The following is a 19977-nucleotide window of genomic DNA, read 5'->3' as shown; positions in this document are numbered from 1 at the left end:
AGAAAAAAACAAGAAAAGATGTAAAGGCACAATGGGCAATAAATTGAGATAATCTGAGCCTTTAACCTGTGTGAAAATGAAGTATCCCCAGAAAAAACAGGATATGACAATTCGTGCGTCTACTCACTGAAAAAAGGTTGGCAGTATATATTTAAACTCTTTCCAATAAACTGATAGATGAATGGGATGTAAGCACATAATGAGTGCAGTAACATCTTCAACTTTGCTTCCCAATTACCAGAACTCTGATTCTGGATTGTCATGAGTAATACTATTCCCAATTACATAGTAACATGTAACATTAAAGTACTGACACTCTCACTCATGGCCAAGTCCAGCATCCTTGCATCCTTTCAAGATGCACTATCAGTTGCTCTAACAAAATATTTTAAAATACTAATTAGAAAATAAAAATACTAACAAGGAATATAAATTATATAAGATATTTATTTTAAGCTTCTTATTTAGAAGAATTTCTCTAACAATACTATTAATAAAATGCAATGGGGAAAAGTACCTATTAAATCACACTTTGAAATGATCCTGCTGCCCAAAGCCCCTGCAGAGATTTGACATTCTACCAGTGTTACTGGGGTGCTCATTTGACTGACAAACTTTCAGAAATCTGCATTTTAATTTCATTTGGAAAGGTTTAAAATGAGTAGAGAACTGAACATCACAGTACAATTAAGGAAGAAAGTAAGTCAGAAGGTCGTAAGAAGTAAATAATTCATTGTAAGTTATGTGCTCTAATATACTACTGAGTCATTTTTTTCATGCCATATTTACCTTTCAAACACTATAATTATTTAATGTATTTTTCCTTCCTTTTTAACTGACCCACCACAGGCACTGGTAATTTTTCCGTATTTCTACTGCTCATTTATATTGATTTCTCTTTTATTAACATTATCACAGAGAAAGTCAATGAAGGGTTCTCACATTTTTATGTGATCTTCAAGATGCAGCTTCACTACAGACTGCAATCAGAAATAAACTATGAAGAGTCACATAATAGCAAAATATTTATCAACAGCAATATGGTTAGAGTTCAATATATACATATATTTCTAATTTTCTCTAGCATATGCTAAGAAATGGAAGCAATTCTGAAGTCTGTTCTTCCCTGCATAGGAACACTCAGCTATAGCAGGAGCTGTGCAAGGTCACTGCTACAATAGAATGCAAACTTTTTTGCTGGCACAATGGTAAAGGAGGTTAGCAAGACACTCATAGAGAAACATGCTGAAGAACTATCATCTACAGAGAGCAAAAGGAGGAGTTTATACTTCGTAAGTATTTAGACAGTCGTTCTTTAAAGATGCACCCCTGCACACATGTTCACACACTTGCACTAACCCAAGTGCATTTTTGGAGTTGCTGCTCGATTTTAGGTTTTCTTTTGGGCCTTCTCCTGCCTCCCTCTGACAAGCTGTAGCTCTGAGAATTTGTCCATTTCCACTCCGTGAAGGAGAGTGAAAACAGGGGCCTTGGTCCAACACACAGGACTTAAATCCTGATTCAGGGAGCATATTCTTTGCTTCCCTATAAAACAGAAGTCTGCGGTTTTTTTAATATTGCAGAATCCATATACTTTAATGACTGCAGAAGACTTGGTGTGCCAAAGGACAGCACAGCATAAGCTTGGAATCCACAGCAAGCCATAATGTTACTTAGACAAAATGGTGCACCTGTCCATTCCTTTCAGGATTGCAATAACTTACAAATGACTGCTATAGAAGAAGTGAAAACCCAAATAATTTATACCCTGTACTATGCTTGAAAGCACTTCAGTGGTCTAGCTCTACTCATACTTTCATGCTGCCAGCTAAAATAGTATCCTAAGTGGGTGTAGAAAAATAGACTTGTTTTGATTCAAAATTGGGAGCTGAAGCAAAAAGTCTCTGACTGAATCACCTTTCTTCTTTCTCTTTTTCTGTTTTAATTTCCTCATTGAGCATAACTAATCTCTCCTTAGTCTCACAGCACTGGTGAACACTTTTGTAGTGATTTTGCTCCAAAAAGATGAGCTTTGTTAGGAACCTTTCAACTCTAACAATAAATTTCAATGGTACAATCAACAAAGCACAGTTAGCTTTTCCATATTCAGAATGGACCAAATAAATAATAATTCAGCTCCAGGAAAAGCTAACACTAAAGCAGTAGGATACCAGTTACTTCCATCGCCTCTCTGAAAAGAATTAGCATGATGCTTGCCATGACCCACTTAAGACCATGGTCTTAGCATCCTCCCCAGAACAGATTTCATCACAAGTGAATATTTATCCTTAAGTGTGATTATCCTTAACTTTGATTATCAGAAAAGCTTTTCCCCTATAAACAATAAGGTATATTTTGCTTACAGGTCTGATTTTTCCAGTTACTGGATATCAGAGCTACTCAATTATAATTGAGGATAGAGAAGCCTGAATCCCAAATGGGCTGACTGAATAATACGAGCTAAATAAATCAGGACAAAACCCCCCAAACATTAGAAGTGCTGCCTTTTCTTCCCCTCTCAATGCTGTCAGCAACAGCATTTCATAATACTTTTGATATCCAAAACAATGTGATTTTGGAAAATTTGTTTCAGGTGTGCGAACAATCTTCTACAGACCAGTTTCATGGGTCCAAAGGTTTTCAAAACAATTACTCTCCTCACTAGGAGTAACACAAATGGATTCTCAAGCTTGCCAGACAAGGACACAATGCTCTGTTTTGTGGTTTCAGGAGGTGAGCTTTCCCAGATGTCACTCGCCCCACTGAGCTTGAAGGAAAGCACTTTCACACCATTGTGATTCTAAACAAATAAATAGGGAACTGAAGTTATTACACCCCTGTCAGAATTCTATAAAACAGAAAACATTATATGTTTATTTAATGTTCCCAGTCACTTGATAGCTTCAAGTCACTGTGCACAAGGAAAACTCTCAGTGTCCAACAGCTCCCCACACTAAATAACCTGCCAGTAATTGACAGACTGACATTTCACAGACTCCTGTACAACATGCAGAGTATGAGAATCACCCCCAACTCTCAATGCTCTCCACTATTAAGATTTCATCTCATAGTATTCACATCCAATTGAAGTTTTTTTCAGTTTTTAGCATTTGCTATAGGCTATTATTATAGATTATTACTATTTTTTCGTAACTGTTAGGACAGCACCTAGGAACTACTTACCCATTAGTCTACAAGTTCAGGCAGCCTTTTGCTTGAGGCAGTTTGCAGCCTCAAAAGTGGACCACTGAAATTACCAAGATATAACTATCCTGGTTAAAATGTAGATGCTGTAGTTCAGCAAAACTCAAGAAAGAAAGGAAGGATCCAGGAAGGGTAACCCCAACTTTTATGTAATTTCACATATCTGGTGGAGGGACAGTACATTTATTTCCCTTGGAACAGTAACCAGCACAGGAAAGATACAGATTTCATAGCCTGTACTGTATCTCATCATGGGTTATACACCAACCATCTTAGAGTTCTGAGCTATGGACAGCTGCTAGTCAGACACTGAGAATCTACCCACAAGGCACAGCCTCCATGGAGTGGGAGGTACTCCTTGAGAGACGGAAGCTTCAGTTTCATCACTGACAGGTACAGAGGCTAAACAGATTTAACTTTTCTCTTACAAAAGGATATTGTGCCATCAAGGCTGGGCAGAGCTGACTATTTGGCATAAAAACACAGTGCATCATAATAAAATCATTTAAAACAGAATCTGTGAAAAAGAGAAGAAAGAAAAGAGTCAATTAAGCCACTGCAAACAGCTTGGGGATCTCAAGGATGAGTTTTCTTTCACCTGAAATATCTTATTAGCCCTCTGCAGATAATAAAGTGGTCTTTTTGCACTTTCTTTGTAGGGATTAGGTACAAAAAAGGGTAATGAACAAATATGAGCTAAAATACTAAGCTTTTAGTCTTGTCTGAATGAATTTTATTGAACTTATGTTAACAGGCATTTGCCAGTGTCAAAGAGAAATCTGGTAGAGCAAAAAGCCCAACATCTGTGCTAAAGTGAAATATTTGGATATAATTCTCTACAAGTGTGGAGCTCCATACAGAGGAAGAATTAGGCCTTTCACACCTGGGTACCTAAAAAGAGCTGTAACATTTGGCTTTAGGAGTTACAATACCAGGCAGCACATTTAGTATATCCTATGCAGGAGAAGGCAAATAATTTCATTCTTTGCTGATTTCCTAGCTGTGAGTAGAATGCCTAAAAGAGGTAAATGGACAGTCAAATTTCTGGGTTTATTTTGATCTGAAAGTATCACAGCTGCTACATTTACATTAAAACGTATATGAACAATATGACTGACATTTTCTCTGGCAAAACCCAGCAAGTCATTTCTTCTGTTAAAATGACCTGTGGTAGTGCTGGTGTAAATACCAGTTTGCCTTATCTTTCTATTTCTGACAACAAGAAGGATTTATAAAGCCTGGCTGCAGAGGCCAGAATGAATTTGGCAGGCTTATATGGAATCACTGAGAAACAGTGAACACAATACCCCAGGGTATAATTTCTACAGTGCAACTTTTGAGATACCAGAAACATTTAAAAACATTGTAAGGGATGGCAGAAGAAATATGAAGATAACTGTGCAATATAATATTACATCACTGCTTCCACTTGTATAATTCCTATATGCAAGTATCTCTCTTGACAAAACTCACCTCTGGAAGGGTGGCATGTTTTTTTAATGTAATACCCAGAGCAAACTGTTTTTTAAATACTCTTAAATTAAAGGAATACATAAATGAAAAATTCAGTTTTCCAGCATTCTGTAATCCTATATCCTAAAAATAACCTTATGAATTGTGACACATTGTATTGTATTGGGATATAAGTACAATCTTGTCACTAGATGTTTCAACAGAAAGTTTTAAAACATTTTAAAAATAATTTGGTTTTGAAAAATATCTAATACATGCATACTGTGAATGGCAAACTTGTGATTATATAGCTGCAAGACTGAAGAACAATATTCTGCTTGCAACCCTAGTAAACAGGTATCTATGAAAAGAATCCTTTTTTTTTTTTGTCTTTAAAGTAGTGAAAACATACACTTTAAAAGGATTTCTGTAATTTTTCAATTATTCTACCATTTATGGACCACTATATGGGTTTCTCCTCTTACTATGAGGTCAATAACAGATTAACTGGATTTAAGAACACCTTTGAATATATACTTATCAGACATCTGCAATGCAAAAAGAACTTGTAAAAGCAATGTTATGTGGTTTAATGTATGTCTATGCATTACTTTATCAGAATACGAGGATTTTTTGTGTCTGACTCTTTCCAAAAATTAAAATACTACTAAAAGTAAGTCAGCAAATTTTTATATCTCTAGATGTAAATTCTCTGTTCTCTTTACACTAATGACAAGCAGCCTATTACGTGCAGATGCAGCAACCTGCATTCTTGGGACTCGGCCCATGGTGTGCTGAGTTCTTCTCTTTTGAGTAACAATTCTTCTTTCCCTGCACATGGGAAAGTATCACAAATAGGAAACGTAAATTGTGATACTTTAAATGTGATATGAAGGTTTGAGAATACTTACACTAGCACAATGTAATGACTGGAGGTATCAAGCTATTTCACAATATTAAAGTGACCTCCAGAACAAGGAGTACCATTACTAATAGGGGGCTCTGTTCAGGCCTTATAGTTGTGCCTAATTAAAGTCATAACTGGTGGTCTGGCATCTTGGAGGATTTTGCTGTTCTACTATGATGTGGAAGCACAAATACAATAGAGCAGGCTTGGAGGAACGGATTGCTATTTTCAGTTCTGGATTTCCTTGGTTCTCTCGGGGTTGTTTCAGAGCAGTAGATAGTTCTTGTTCTGGGAAAAACTACCACTAGGTGCTTTTCAAAGCATCAAATGCAGTGTTACCCCAGCAAGTCCATCTTATGGGGTAATAATAAAACAGCTTCTGCCATGTAGATACCTGTTGCTTCACTTAAAGTTGCTTCAAGGCGCATAGTTTCTAGAAAGTGCTCTAAAATTTTCTCTGGGGTTCCTGACATCACAATATACCTGAGGGAGGGAAAGGAGCAGTTAGCATCTCATAGCCAAAAGAGCTAATCAAGAAATAATTGTGTACCAGCAAGAAGATCAGGACTGCTGTGCTGCTGTGTGCCCGAGTACAAACACGCACTCTGACCAGAATCTCTGTGTGCTTAGGACAAAACCACTCACAGTCTTTGCTGGCTTCTCCCTGTAAACCTAGGAGCAGTCACATTCTCCACCCCGCCCAGGGATGAGAGACAGCCCCCTCCTCACACAAGTACTTCAGTATAACACCACCACGGTCACACCACAATCAGCAGAGCTGCACTGGTCCAAACTTGGAGAAGTACAAGCAGAAATGCTCCTCCACTGAGAATAAATATCTCAGTAACAATAGCAACTTGCAGTCATTAAACGGTTTTAAAAGGCTTACTATGAGCCCGAAATGAGAACAGGTGTGGCAGTGTCAGAGCAAGGAAACAATTTCCTTCAGCATCACTGACAGAGGCTGGTCTGAGAAGGTGGGGGCAGATAATGAAATAGCACACTGTATCTTCAAATTTGTGCAATGCCTCACATAACTGAAGTAAGTAAGTTTCAAGTTGATAAACTGAGCACTGTACCATTTCCTGGAGTTAATTTAGTGAAGTGAGAGAACCAGTGCAACAGCCAGGTTTTTCTGCTTCATGCAAAAACACTGGTGAGATTTTAAGTACCAGCAGAATATCATATGATACTGGAAAACTTGTCCTGTCATCTTTTTTTTTTCTCTTTTCTTGCAGATCAGATTTTTTATATTTCCCTCCATTCTTTCAATCTTTGCATCTTTTTTTCCTTCTTTTTTTTTTTTGGGGTGGGGGGGGGGGGGGGGAATTAAAAGATAAAATACAAAAATTAAAAAAAAAAAGAAAAAAAAAGAAAGAAAAAACCCTGAGAAGTGAAGATACTCTGCTCCTGCTGAGAAATAAGTGGTGGAGCTGAGCTCCTGGGAGCTCCTCCTCACTTTGAGCACTGACCGTCACAGTTCTTTTACCTGCCAACCCCTTTGGAAGAACTGTATTGATGTCCCAAGAACACAAACACTTGTTAAGCCAGTGCACATTCTCACAGAGATACTAACCAAGTATCTAAGTGAGTGAAGCAGAGAAATCACAGGTTGCTGTACTCTGAATATGAAAGTAAAAATGAACAGTGAAGTGACTTGCAGGGCTGCTGAATTCATCCTGCATGAGTGTGATCACCCATAAAGAGTTAGATCTTGGGAGTGATAACTTCAGAGCCAGTCCTCCGAAGCGAAACTGTCACTGTTTGAAAGCACAGCTTGGGGAGCTATGTTGGAGCTCTGTCTCCTCCGCAGAGGAGGCAGTGGAATCCGAACTGTAACCGAGGTGATCTGCTCCCAAAGTGAAGTTTTCCCTAAGGCCAAGAGGAGAAAATTAGTTTCTTCCTGAGAAGAGGTGCCTGTTAAGCTTCTCTTTTAGGCAGTCATTTTCAAAAGTACTGAGCATTCAACTAACACATTCCAGTAACACATTCCGGAAATCAGGAAATATGGGTAATTTTGTTTTGGACTCTCAAACATAAATGTAGCCACTGTATTTACTAAGAAAAGAAACATCATCCTCAAACCCAGTGAACTCACTTTGAAGCTTTAAACATAAAGACACTGCCAACACAGTATTAACAAAGTAATCCAACTAGTGAAAAGCAGTGAACCTTCAAGGTAACTTCCTATTTTGGGTAACTTATGTCTATTTGTCATTGTTATCAGCAAAAGCTTCCTTGTTGGCACATTTCTAGGACCCAAAACCTGACCAAATGAGTAAAATATTTACAGCAATAAAATTCTGAGCTTTACCTGAAAAAATTCCTGGAATGCGAGACCTAAAATACAGCCTAACTTAACCATTTACCATATATATCTCTGGCTATTTTTACCAAATTCTGAAAAAAAAGTTAAATAATACAAGTAATGCTGGTACAAAGAGTTTGCAAGGAAGGCAGTGCTTCAAAATGTTCAAATGAAACTTTCACTTTTGGAAGCATGAAAAATGTCTCAGACCAAGAAAATGGATTTAAATCTATGACCAAGTTGCTGCGCACTGCAGTTGCTGATGCAAATCCACTGGCTACAGTCAAGTTCCCCTCATCTAGACATTGAAAAACTTGTGTAAGAGTACACATTTTCCTGGTAGCACGGATTGTTTCTCTAGATTTTTTAACAGGTCAAGTGAAAGAAGAAATAGCAGTTTCTGAAAAATGGGAAATGTGTATATAAAATGCAAGGAATGGTTTATTCACTCTTCACAGATCTTTATAAATCTTTGCATTCAGTTATGCAGATAAAGTAAGTATATGAAATCCCAGATGAGATAAAAACTGTACCCAAAATATTGCACAATAAATTGGCTCTTTTTTGAGAGAAAGTGAGGTTCAGGGTAAAGGATTCAAAACTTGTTGAAATTGTATGAATGCTTCTGAAGAAAATTGTGCATCCATTTGCAAGTAACACATTTACAAAGTCTTTAGGGGTTTTACCAACATTTGGAATGATAAGTGCCTGACTCTACTCCTATCACAGTAGTATCCAAGCAGAACTGTACTTTTTCCCTTTCAGTAAGAAAGGAAAATATAGTTAATATTGTTATTACAGTGTAAAACTATTCTGTAAGATAAACTCTGAAACTTTCATTGCATGAGATCTTTGTTTTGTATATAAATTGTGCATAGCAAACTCTTATTAGCATCTAGACCTCAAAATACAAAATAAAAATATCTGTTCTTAACAGTAAGAATGTATTTTCCTCATGTCTTTCACACAGTAACTCAGATTAATAGGTTTTCATCGATCTCCATGCTTAGTCTAGCTGGAAGCTATCACTTGAGGTAAGTATTTACACTGAGATCTTTAGGGAATTATTGTGTAAAGACATAAAGCTGCTGTGCTGCTAGAAAGGGATATATTATTGAGTATGGGGCATGTGCTGATGTCTAAAAAAAGAAAACTTTATATGCACTGCAGTCTTCCACCAAAAGGGAATATGCTATTGTTTGGATAATAGTACCATTTAGAAAGGTTAATAATTGTCTGACACTTGCACTACTGAATGAAAACATACTTGTGCTGTGGCTGTGAATTTCCTTGATTAGAAATTCTGTTTCCTGCTGGGATCTTCTCCAACACCAAGACATCCTGGTCATGTTCTTTCAGTCTTACTGTATTTGCTTCCACATCCTGCAAGACAAGTTACTTTTAATAATATGACTGCACCTGATTTGGCTGATTAGTTTCTCTAACAAACTGCATGACTTTCAAACACAAAAGACTGGGGTTGGTTCTTTCCCCCTGTATTTATCTGTCTTTATTCTGTTTTCCTCACAGGCAGATTCAAGAAGGAAGCACTGGAACTGAGGCAAGAAGCAGAGAATTGTGGGAGAGACTGGAGCAAGAACTATGTTAAAAATCTCCATTTTATGGAGATGTCAAATTAAAAAAAAAGTTCGCTGAAAATCAGTCTCTCCACAACTTCCCATATGTAATGTAATCTCTATCCCCAGTTATATACAAACACTATTTTCTACAATCTGACTTTTCTCTAAAATAAAATAAAATTTAAGAATAGGAAGTCTTAGCTCAGTAAACTTCATTTTCTACTACCACCTCATAGTAGAAAAAGAAAAAAAAAATTAAGTATAATGTGCATTCAAAAAACACAGGTAAAAATTAGTAAGACCATGGACTTGGATCTTCTTTGAAGTATTGACCAAAGCTTAATCAGTTGTAAGGCTCCACAGCCAACCCAACCTTATTCCCAAAGGGATCCTCATTCCCTTTTGTACAGTAACCACAAGTAATTTTTCTAGCGGAGTACCCTTTCTGAACTGGTTTTACTGCTGCAATACTGGGTATATATATGTTCAAATACAGGATGATACTAGTTTTGACTTCCTCTACTATGAACAACCACAAAACAGCCAGAATTTACAGAGTTACAGTTGGTAAATCACATTTACCCCAAAGTCAGTAACTGTAAAATTAGTCTGGGAATATCCTTCTAGAGTTCTCTGATAAAGACATCTGTAACTTAACTCCATTTGCGGCCTGATTCTTCCTTGAAACTCTTCAGTTTAAGGTACCTGACACTGACCTATGTGGGAGAAGGGGTGATCTTGTTTTTTTCTATATTTGGACAGAATATCACCCAGAATCCTGGGCAGCACAAGGAAAAACTGAGCAGGGCAAATGCTAGATCATAGAATGTGAGAGACAAAATATACCATTTGATCACATTTTCATGTCTAAGCTAGGAACAGAGAGAGAAAAGGTGATGAACATATTCTTTAGTTGACCTTCTAAACTGTCACATTTCTGTTCCACAATTAGGAACACTTACAAATGACGTTATTAATATCAGTATATTCACAGAAATAAGACAAACTTTAGAAAAACTTGCAAGTTCTGATACCACACGGTGAGGGCAGACCTGCCCACTCTTACCCTTAGGATCCTGTTGAAGTCCTCCTTATCTACTCTCAGGAAGTGGCAGTTGTCTTCCCGCAGAACAATGGATGCTGCTCTGGGAGCATCATTCACAAGTGCTAACTTGCCAAAATCATCTCCTTCGTGTAGAGTACATACCACACCCTGCGCAGAGCAAAACATTTACATGCAGAAACCCATCATTACTCTGGAATCTATTGAAAGTCCTTGTACAAACACTGGACTTCACAATCAAATACCAAAACAAATCTATTTGGCAGGAAATCAACAGCCAAAATAATGACTAGGAAACAATACTTGATAGCTGGTTATTACTATTACTAAAGAGAGGCAAGAACAGAAAAGAATCAGCTTGTTCTCTGAAATTACATTCAGCTTGAAGGACTCTTCTCATCCTGCTGAAGACAGAATTGTCAACTATTTTTATTTATAGAAGCCCTAAAAAACAAAATCGAGTTTGCAGAAATGACATAGAACACAACTCCAGCTGTTGTGCATCAGCAGTGCTCTGTTTCCTCCAATTTACAGTAAAAGAGGATCTGGCCCACCCAGTGGCGTAACAAACATGGCTAAATATGCGTTACTTAGACTTAGCATTAGGGGCCCTGTGCTAGATTTTGGTGAAATGCTTTGTGTTCAAATGGAGAATTCTCAGTCACTGAATGAGGAATCAATAGAGAAGGTTTTTAAAGGCTCAAGGGATTCCTGTGTATTAAAATCTACTTTTTTTTGCCTTGAAAAATCTCACTCATAAACAGGAAATTTAATAAAGATGCTTTCTGGTCTATGGCTTAACTAAGATGAAGAGCTGGCATAAATTTGGAAGAGGTTCATCCAACTTGAGAACCATGAGTCACAAAACAGTACTTTTTTCAGATATGCATGAGAACAGTTAGTCATCCAAATTCATGACAACACAGTAGTAAACGGCCGGGGCAAAACCCCCATGAGACAAAAGCCTGGCAAGTCACCAAATTCCAGCAAGTAACTTTGTCCTAAAGATACTGATGGAACTCTGATGGATTATATTCAGAAACTATGTAATATATCCCAAAATTATAGAGCAATCAACTGGAAGTATAATCAGTGAAACCACTGGATCATTTCTTAATAAAATTACATTCTATTTGTTTTGTCAGACAAAGCAATTTTGCTCTAAATTAAGCTCTACTCCTTCAAAGTTTACTCTTACAATTTCAATAATAGCAATCACAAAAAATAGCTTCTGAAAAAAATACCTTTCCATAAATGACTACGTTTACTGATCCCTTTAGGATAATGTACCAAGAAGTACCTTCTTCTCCTTGATTAAATACTACAAGAGAGAGAAAAGATTTTGCAGTTAGAATATAGTTATTCAAAATATAAATGGGCCAGATTCTGCACCCAAGAAAATTTAAGGTAACTCTACAGTCATATAAATGTCTACCTCATAAAAGGGCATACTAAGATTTTAAAACCAATTGCCTCCAGAGAAAAACAATTCATACCCATATAGGAGTTATTTCATTACACTGATGAGAAAGTTGCTTTTCTTTTCTATGACAGTTCCAACAACTATTTTATCAATAGATGTCAGGTTATCAATTACTAATTAGCACACTGATTAGATCCCACCAGTAGCACCATGTTCTAACCTAGTTCTCTAGTGACTGTGAATTTAATATTCATTTGCTAGAACTTCTCAGTATTAACATGTCTGAGTAATTTACCATTTTAAATCCTTTATTTTGTGCAGGAAGATTTTTTTTTTAATACAGAATTATACTAAAATACATTTTAAATAGAGATTGGTCGAACCAAAAATTCTAGATAAAAACACACCCAAATTGTAGGTGACACATACATTCAACAGAATTAATTTTAGTTCTGTCCCTGCATTTGGCAACAGACTAAGCCAACACTTATTACCCTAGGTTTTAAACACTAAGTGACAAACAAGTTTGAAGAATGCATCCAAGTTTTGCTCTTGTCATTTAAACATTAGGAATTCAAATGTTCATGACACAGGTGAGAAAGAAGATCTGACAGGACTCCATTTACTTACAGACTGTTCCTGCTTTGGGATGTGACTCAAAAATGAGGACACCTGCTAATTCTCGTTTTACCTTAAAATAGAGAGAAATTAGAGTTGTTATATGTATCTCATTCCTCCTGGTGATGAGGTCACATATTATAGCCCAGTTGTACTTTCCTTCCCTCTGCATCATTGATCAGTCATTGGCCTGCTTCACTTATCTCCTAATTCCTATTGATTTGCTTTACAGAGCTACATTTCCTGGCTCCAAACGGCTCAGACAAGGGCATCTTTAATACAAGGGCCTCCACATCTTTCTTTGTACACACACATGTGAAATGATCATAAACAAGACAGAAAGTTTCAAATGGTAATAGTTAATCTGTTACAGAAGATAGCTAGTGATTGTCACTTACTCCATGGAAGTATTCCTGTTCTTTCCTGAGAAATCAGTACCTTCCCCTTACTGGCGTAAGTCTGTCTGCTTCTGCTGTGTCAAGCTGTGAGGCACAGACATCTGGACCTGTTGAGTCCCCTCTCTGCCTGACAGCTTCCCAGGCAAAGCACCCAGCTCACTGCCTCTCCAGAAACTGGAGAACGTGACACTGCCCTTGGTGTCAGCCTGCTCCTTGCTGGGTTTGTTTTGCCCTGGTGTGATTAGCTCTGACTGGGTGGGCAGTTGTCTCTAGTGAGACACTGCTCACAACCACTTTTTGTCACTGTAAACACTGTGTTACTGCCACAAAATAGCAGTAGCACTGGGAATCTCATATGATCCTGAGTTCTTTTGTGTGCTTTACATCTCTCTTCATACAACCACAAGTCTCCAAGGACTTGGAGGTCAATTTCCAAGCAGTGGGATTCATGTATTTGGAGAATGTCAGCTGGTGACAAGCCATTTTTCAGAGGTACTACCATGTAACTTAACCATGCCAAATACAGATCAAAAGCTGCCTCTAACATGTATTTACTAGTACTATTTTCATACCACTGTCTCGGTTGTTTAAATTAAAAAAAAAATTTAGGCCATGAAGAAAGACTTGGGAAGGAACTCTTAAATTCTGGACATAATCCAGATGAGAATCCGATGGCTTCCACCCATCTCCTAAAATGGGTGGAAAAATTTGGGTACTGATGTACTTAAAGGCACCCACCCAACCTGGGTGTTCAGCCACCAAGTACAAACATACCCCATCAGCCACCTCTCCTAGAGCTCTTTCTAGACAGCCTGGGGAAAGCACTCTCTGTTTGCAGCCTGGAGAAGAAGAAAGATAAATGGAGGTGTTTGCACAGGTTTTTTTAAGTACACTGACCTGTGAACACACTCACAGGCCTGTGACTTCTATAACACTTAGCTCACCAAACTCCTTTATAACTTCTGCTCAAAGGCAATGACACTTTCATAAGGACAGGAAATACAACCCCATTAACACTGCTCTGCACATAGCAGAGAGCATTCCTATCCATTTATGTCCCCAGATGTCTTCTCAGTTGATTCAGTCAATGGCCTTTGCAGTGAATGAATTGGCTTGATGAAGCCCAAAGTTTGATTTGTTTTTAACACTGTATTATATAATTGTTTTTCATTCCTAGATTAACTTCACAGGCTTCTCTAGCAGGGATTAGTTCACTACCATGCAACTTGAGTTTTATCCATTTTACTTTCTGCTGCTTGTGGCATATCTAGAAAACTTATTATTTTAGGAATTATGCCTTACTTAAAATAAATTAAACATTCCATTTCCTTTCAAGTCGATTGACCATTAATCTTCTGGTTCATAGAAGCAATGCTGTCTGTTGTTCCTCTAAGATTTCCTCCAAGCTAGTTATGCTTTCTGTCTTCTGCTTTAGTTCATGATGCACATAATAAGCTGGCATTTCCAGACCCTTACTGAAAACATGGAATCATCTGTACTTCAAAATGCCAAGTATTCTTTGCAGTTTGTATCATTTGCCATACTTGTTCCATATGCTACTTGCTGTGGATTCTGACCTCAAGTTTGTTTTTCTTCTGAGCTGAAAATATTTTGTGTTTCAATTTTTTTTTGTTCTGGGTTATGTCTGCAGTACCAAGAATTTTCTCCACTTCCTCTCAATATCTATCTTGGGTAGTTCTTTTGTTTAACTTTTAAAGGGTCATTTCTGGGTCTTACAGTAGTCTTTCTTTAAATACTTTTTTCTCTACATTCCAGGGATTTTTAAGGATTTTGGATGGCTGTTCCCATGTTGAAGAATACATCTGCTGCAGGTAGCTCTGCAGGTACCTTGGTTTGCAAGCTGCAGTTTGTCTGCAGATTGAGCACTGTGTGGGAGCCCAGAGAGTCAAGAGGCCATGAACTGCCAACCCTTTCCATAGCACATGGCACAAGTGGCACCAGCCAGGTGCATGGACGCTAGGAGACACAGCAGGAGCAGAGGACACGGGAAGAGTGAGACTTGCGCGTGCTGGGACTGTGAGGGGATAAAAGCCCAGCGGTTCCTTCATGGGGGTTCCCTCCTTGGAGGCACCAGCTCGAGCTGTTTCTGTGTTACTACACTGTGAATAAATTGCTTTATGGACCAAGATATACAAGGCTCTGCTATGGGAAACTCGGGGTGGAAGCAGTAAGGAAACCTGGTCTGGCTGTGAGAGTGTGGGATGTGCAGGAGTCCAGCAGGACCTGCCAGGTCACTGGAGCTGCCCACTGTGAAGGGGCTCCAGTCCTAGCACTGACAATCTCTGGTGTTCGGGCTGTGACTGCCAGAGTCTCACAAATGGTCAAACTGGGAAGTTTCCTTAACACCCATGCAATTCAGATACCAACTCTGAATGCCTATTTTTTTTTTTTTTGAAAAATACTGTTCAGGTTTTTATATATTTGCATGGAGTACTATCTTTCTGCAATGCAGCTTCATAATTAGCTGCATCTGTCCAAGTTAACTGAGAATGACTGAAAGTAACAAGAGATTCCAAAGAAGGTATTGTCAAATATGGATCTACTTTCTGACTGGTTTCCTTTTCCTGAAAGCATCCACATCTTATTGCTACCAAGTCCTATTTAGCTTGTTTCAGTTGTCTACAGTGTATCAACGATGGTGAGACTTTAAACAGATGCACCTTCTTGTCCATTCAATTTTTTCTGGGTTCTCTGCACTGTCCTTGACCACTTCAGGGAGAAAGTGTCTGATGAGCTTTCTTTCACTCAATGACCAAACTCCAACCAGCAAGCACTGCACAGTGTAATTCCTGCTCCTAACTGGTTCAAGCCAAGACTCCTCACAGAAATCAATTCTGCAAAATTCAGTAGTACCAGTACCTTCACTTACACATAGATAAGGACCCAGGCAGAGGCACCTGTGCCAAGTGAGGGAGACAGGGGCTGTGCAGAAATACTTGAAGAGAATTATATCTGATATCTAACAGACAACCTACACCTGCACAGTGCTGGAGTGATTCTCACAGACGGAATAAATTCTTTGCATGGAGAGTATAAACAAAAATGGTTACAGGCTCTCCAACTTTAATAAAGCACCGGAAGTAAAAATTGAGCCTCTCTTTGGTGATGAGTTAAAATTTTAAAAATTACTTACTGTAGTAGAAAGATGAGATAAGGCCTTAATGTGGAGAAGTTCTTCATATATAAATTCTAAATCATCTACAGTTCTCTGGCCAGGGCTATAGAGAGAAGATAAAAGGGATAGCTAAATGCAATAAATGCCCAAAATAAATACTTCAGAGAAGGACAGAACAACACAAAATGCTGTAGTACTGTGTAGTGAAGGGTACATCCTCACTAAACAGGCACTGAATGATGTTTCTGGCTGGAGGACTGAAACACACAAAGGATGGAAGCTCTGTGAATGCTACCTGAATGACACGGAGCAGCAGCCATGGCAACCACCTTAGAGAGATCCTGATTAGGCAGCTTTTCTTATTAAATCGAGTGTTCTGTATATGTATAGAATGGTCCCATAAATCGGAAATGGTACATAAAGATTTGCTCCTTTCAGAAGGCCTCCTGAGTGTGGGGCATGTACTATTTTTCACACGCAGCACTAATTAGTTGTAGCAAACAGGCAGTAGTAGTGGTTTGTAAAGGAGTGTGTGAATTTCTGCTGAACAAATTGGAGATGCAGCAGTGCATCTTGGAGGACAGCAAACAACTGCTCTACAGTTAATGCTGAGTGCTGCTGTTTAGCCACAAAGGTAAATAAGAACCACTCAGTAGTTTCAGCTTCTCTCTCTGAAAATTACAAGGCATTCCCATTACCAAAAAGCATGCACTGATGAAGGAATAACTCTTATCCAGCACAAGGAGCAAGGAGGCTGGGACTGTGGCTGACATAATTGCTTTTCTGTAACCTACACAAAATTTTCTGATTGCTAAAGAATTTTCTGATTGCTACAAATACTGTAGGGACTGCAGTGTGTCAGAGATGCTTTGGAGGATCTAATGAACAGCACATAGGAGGAGCTGTAGGAGCTTTTGAGTAACCCCCAATCTTTTTCCCACTCACAAGATTCTCTTCAGTTACAGTATCTAATACAACATTATTTTCTAAAAGGACAAATTCTCCTGTCATATAATTTCAGACAGCACTTTGGAGTGACATATGGAAACACATAGGAAAAAAAATTCCTTTAAAGCATTATTTGAAGCTACTTTTACAGGACTAAGTCCTTCCAAACAATATGGTTTAGATTTGTGAAAAGCAGACTGCAAGTACTTAATTCAGTGGGCCAGGAACAGAAGAAAAGAGCAACAAAGACATAAATTTGGAGAGGGAGAGGATAAATTTAAGATGTGAGGCAATGGGATACAGGAAGTCCAGTCTGGGAGCAGGAGTTCCAAATGAGGTTTACATGCTCCACCTTTACAACAAGCACAGTTCTAAACCCTGCTGTCTGCAATGTGTGGTGTCAAAGGAATTAACAGCACAGTTGAATCTTTGGACAGCCCTAAAAGAAAAATTACAATGTACCTTTCTGACAGTTTTCCTCTTAAAATATCAGTATTACAAGAGACTAGAGGATCAGGAAAGCTGTATGAGGAAATACTGTGCTCTACAGGTTTTCTGCCTAGTCACCTCCTGATTCAACAGTCTGTCTACATCATGTGTGAGGCACAGGGAGTACCCAGCTGTGTCACTCTGGAGTTATATTGCATCTTTTTACAAAAGTAGCTTGATGGAGACTTCTTTTAGATGAAAGAAGGACTGAAGAAGTCACAGAAAACAAAAGGACAACTGACATGTCTGCTAAGCAAGCTTTACTTTTCTTCTGTTCTTCACCTACCAAGGACATGCATTTATTATTAAATAAAGACAAATTTAGAAAAAAACCCATTCTGGATGAAATTACTCTTTTCTCATACAGAATTGCATAAACTGTTAAGGGAAAAACAGAAATTAGTTTGGTACTGCTATGCCCTCTAGTGACTCAAAATACTCTATTGTATCTAAATCTGGCTTGAAATTACAAGGCTGACACTCCTGGTGATTTATGCGGGGCAGCTTAATTAAGTACAGCATAAAACTAAGCCAGTACTAGCTAGAAAACAAAAGGTAAGGATTTTAACAAATAATAGGGAAGTGGCAACTGTATTACATGCCTGCAAAACCAACATGTGTTGGAAAACACAGTGTAACAAATTACCGAATTTCTACATTAAATCAAAACATAAAAGGATGATGTCTTACTACATCAGATCTCTATCTGATGTAGTAAGACAAAAGGATACACTCTTCTTTCAGCATGTCCATTTGCTTCCTCTGTTAGCACATTGGAAGGACTGACAATCTGTAGTGGATATCTGTACCTAGTCTTTACTTCTGCTCCTGCAGATGTCACGTGGAGAGATATTAGGCATCACCGTGTCTTTAAAACCTGTGTGGTGACCCACTGATGTTGATTTGTAGGATCCTGCTGTGTAAAGACCTAGTTTCTGCAGGGGACACATTCTAACAGCAATAGCTGGTTATAGAGCGGATAATAAATGGAATAGGTAGGGAACGAGGGTACACATTAATGGACAGAACTCAGGTGATATTAAGTGATCAATAAAAACTGTTCAGTGTTTGGAGAATTTACCAAGGTCAGACATACTGAGCTTCTCTGTGACTTGGATGTTGACAGTAACATAGTACTTTGCCATTGATAAGCCATGTATGTCCAAGCAATATAATTGATTATTTTTATTATACATCTAACCAGAAAATTCTCAGATAATAAGAAAAAGGGAAAAGATCAGAGACCTCACAACATTGTGATTAAGTGTCAAATGCTCTCTACTGAGAAAAAAATGTGCTAAGTGAAGTCACCAAGAATATGTAACACAGATTTATTATTTCAGTAACACTGCTAACTTACTTTAGCTAGGGCATTAAAAAAGAATGTAATCCATAACACCATCTGAGCTAAATACTGTTGTCTGATGAATATAACTCTTCCTTTAAACACTCCTGTTATTATTGTGTTGAGCTTTGTATTACAGCATCCTATTCAATTAGGGTTTACTATCAGGACATATTTTCATACTGAAGGATGGAAACACTTAAGGAGGAGCTGTGTTAATTCTACAGTAATTTTTCCAGGGACTTGTGCAAGGTCTGCACCTGTGCTCCAGCCATTATAAGGAGCAGAGAGCTGTGTTTGCTACTTCACAAAAAGCTATTTTCACATTCAGTATATGTTTTTCCAAAGGAAAAAAAAACACACAATAGCAACAAGAGCCTGCCAAAAATTTCCCTGAGCTCTATTCTGATTTTTAAACTATAGAACATTCTTTCACAGTTTGACAGTTAAAATGCTGCAGTTAATGTAATAAACAGAGAATTTTTTAAGTTGGCTGTCAAAACAAGTGACACTTTTTGTTAGAGATTTTCAGATTTTGAACAATAGAAAGTACCTTTCAAAGCAACAGCTTCATTATACAATCAAATTCTCAAAGTAATCTTCTCATCAAAGAATATTGTCTTATTTCTTTCAGTAATTATCTGAGTTCTGCAACCTCTCTGGAAATGGTTACTGTTATAAAATGCAGCTGTGTTGGTTTGAAAATTGTGGGTCCTGCTCAGGTCAGCTAGAGTCAGCATCTCTGAAGCCTTGACAATTCCTTTGAACTTTTGGCAGCTGTAACAGTGTCTAGTCAAAACTAGCAGGGCTCTGAGGATTCATGGAGATTTTAACAGCTCTGCTGCAGCTCAGCCCAGGGAGGATTTTCAACTAACAAAATCATTATGTATGTAAACTGAATACTAGAACTAGTTAATATGGTCCCTGGCAGTACAAGCTTACTTCAATGAGCAAAGGGCTACAAAAGTAAGCACTTTCAGAAATAAGGAAAGATGCCAGATGAATATCAGTCTTGATAAAACCTCTTTCTCCTCACTATATTCCATGAAAAATCTCCTATTAGTATTCTTTCAGGTGATGCTCTGCAAGTGACGACACAGAGAAGA

General features: G+C 38.0%; 1 protein-coding gene across 5 annotated transcripts in view; it reads right to left on the bottom strand.

Moving 5' to 3' along the window:
- Positions 1-19977, bottom strand: part of RAPGEF4 (Rap guanine nucleotide exchange factor 4) — a 159581-nt gene that overhangs the window by 35071 nt on the left and 104533 nt on the right. For all 5 annotated transcript variants that reach the window (XM_042040579.1, XM_042040581.1, XM_042040578.1 and 2 more), the window contains 7 exons: positions 16108-16192; positions 12568-12628; positions 11759-11835; positions 10518-10664; positions 9139-9254; positions 5958-6046; positions 3643-3721 (listed from right to left, as the gene is read on the bottom strand). In XM_042040579.1, the coding sequence (XP_041896513.1) occupies positions 3643-3721; positions 5958-6046; positions 9139-9254; positions 10518-10664; positions 11759-11835; positions 12568-12628; positions 16108-16192 (654 nt within the window). The remainder of the gene's footprint in view (positions 1-3642; positions 3722-5957; positions 6047-9138; positions 9255-10517; positions 10665-11758; positions 11836-12567; positions 12629-16107; positions 16193-19977) is intronic.

This window comes from Corvus kubaryi, unplaced genomic scaffold (assembly GCF_017639235.1).
Source record: "Corvus kubaryi isolate FWS band 111438036 unplaced genomic scaffold, C.kubaryi_AGA036_p1.0 37396, whole genome shotgun sequence".
Lineage (NCBI taxonomy): Eukaryota > Metazoa > Chordata > Aves > Passeriformes > Corvidae > Corvus > Corvus kubaryi.
The sequence above is the reverse complement of the archived record's forward strand: the minus strand, read 5'-3'. Positions and strand labels throughout refer to the sequence as shown.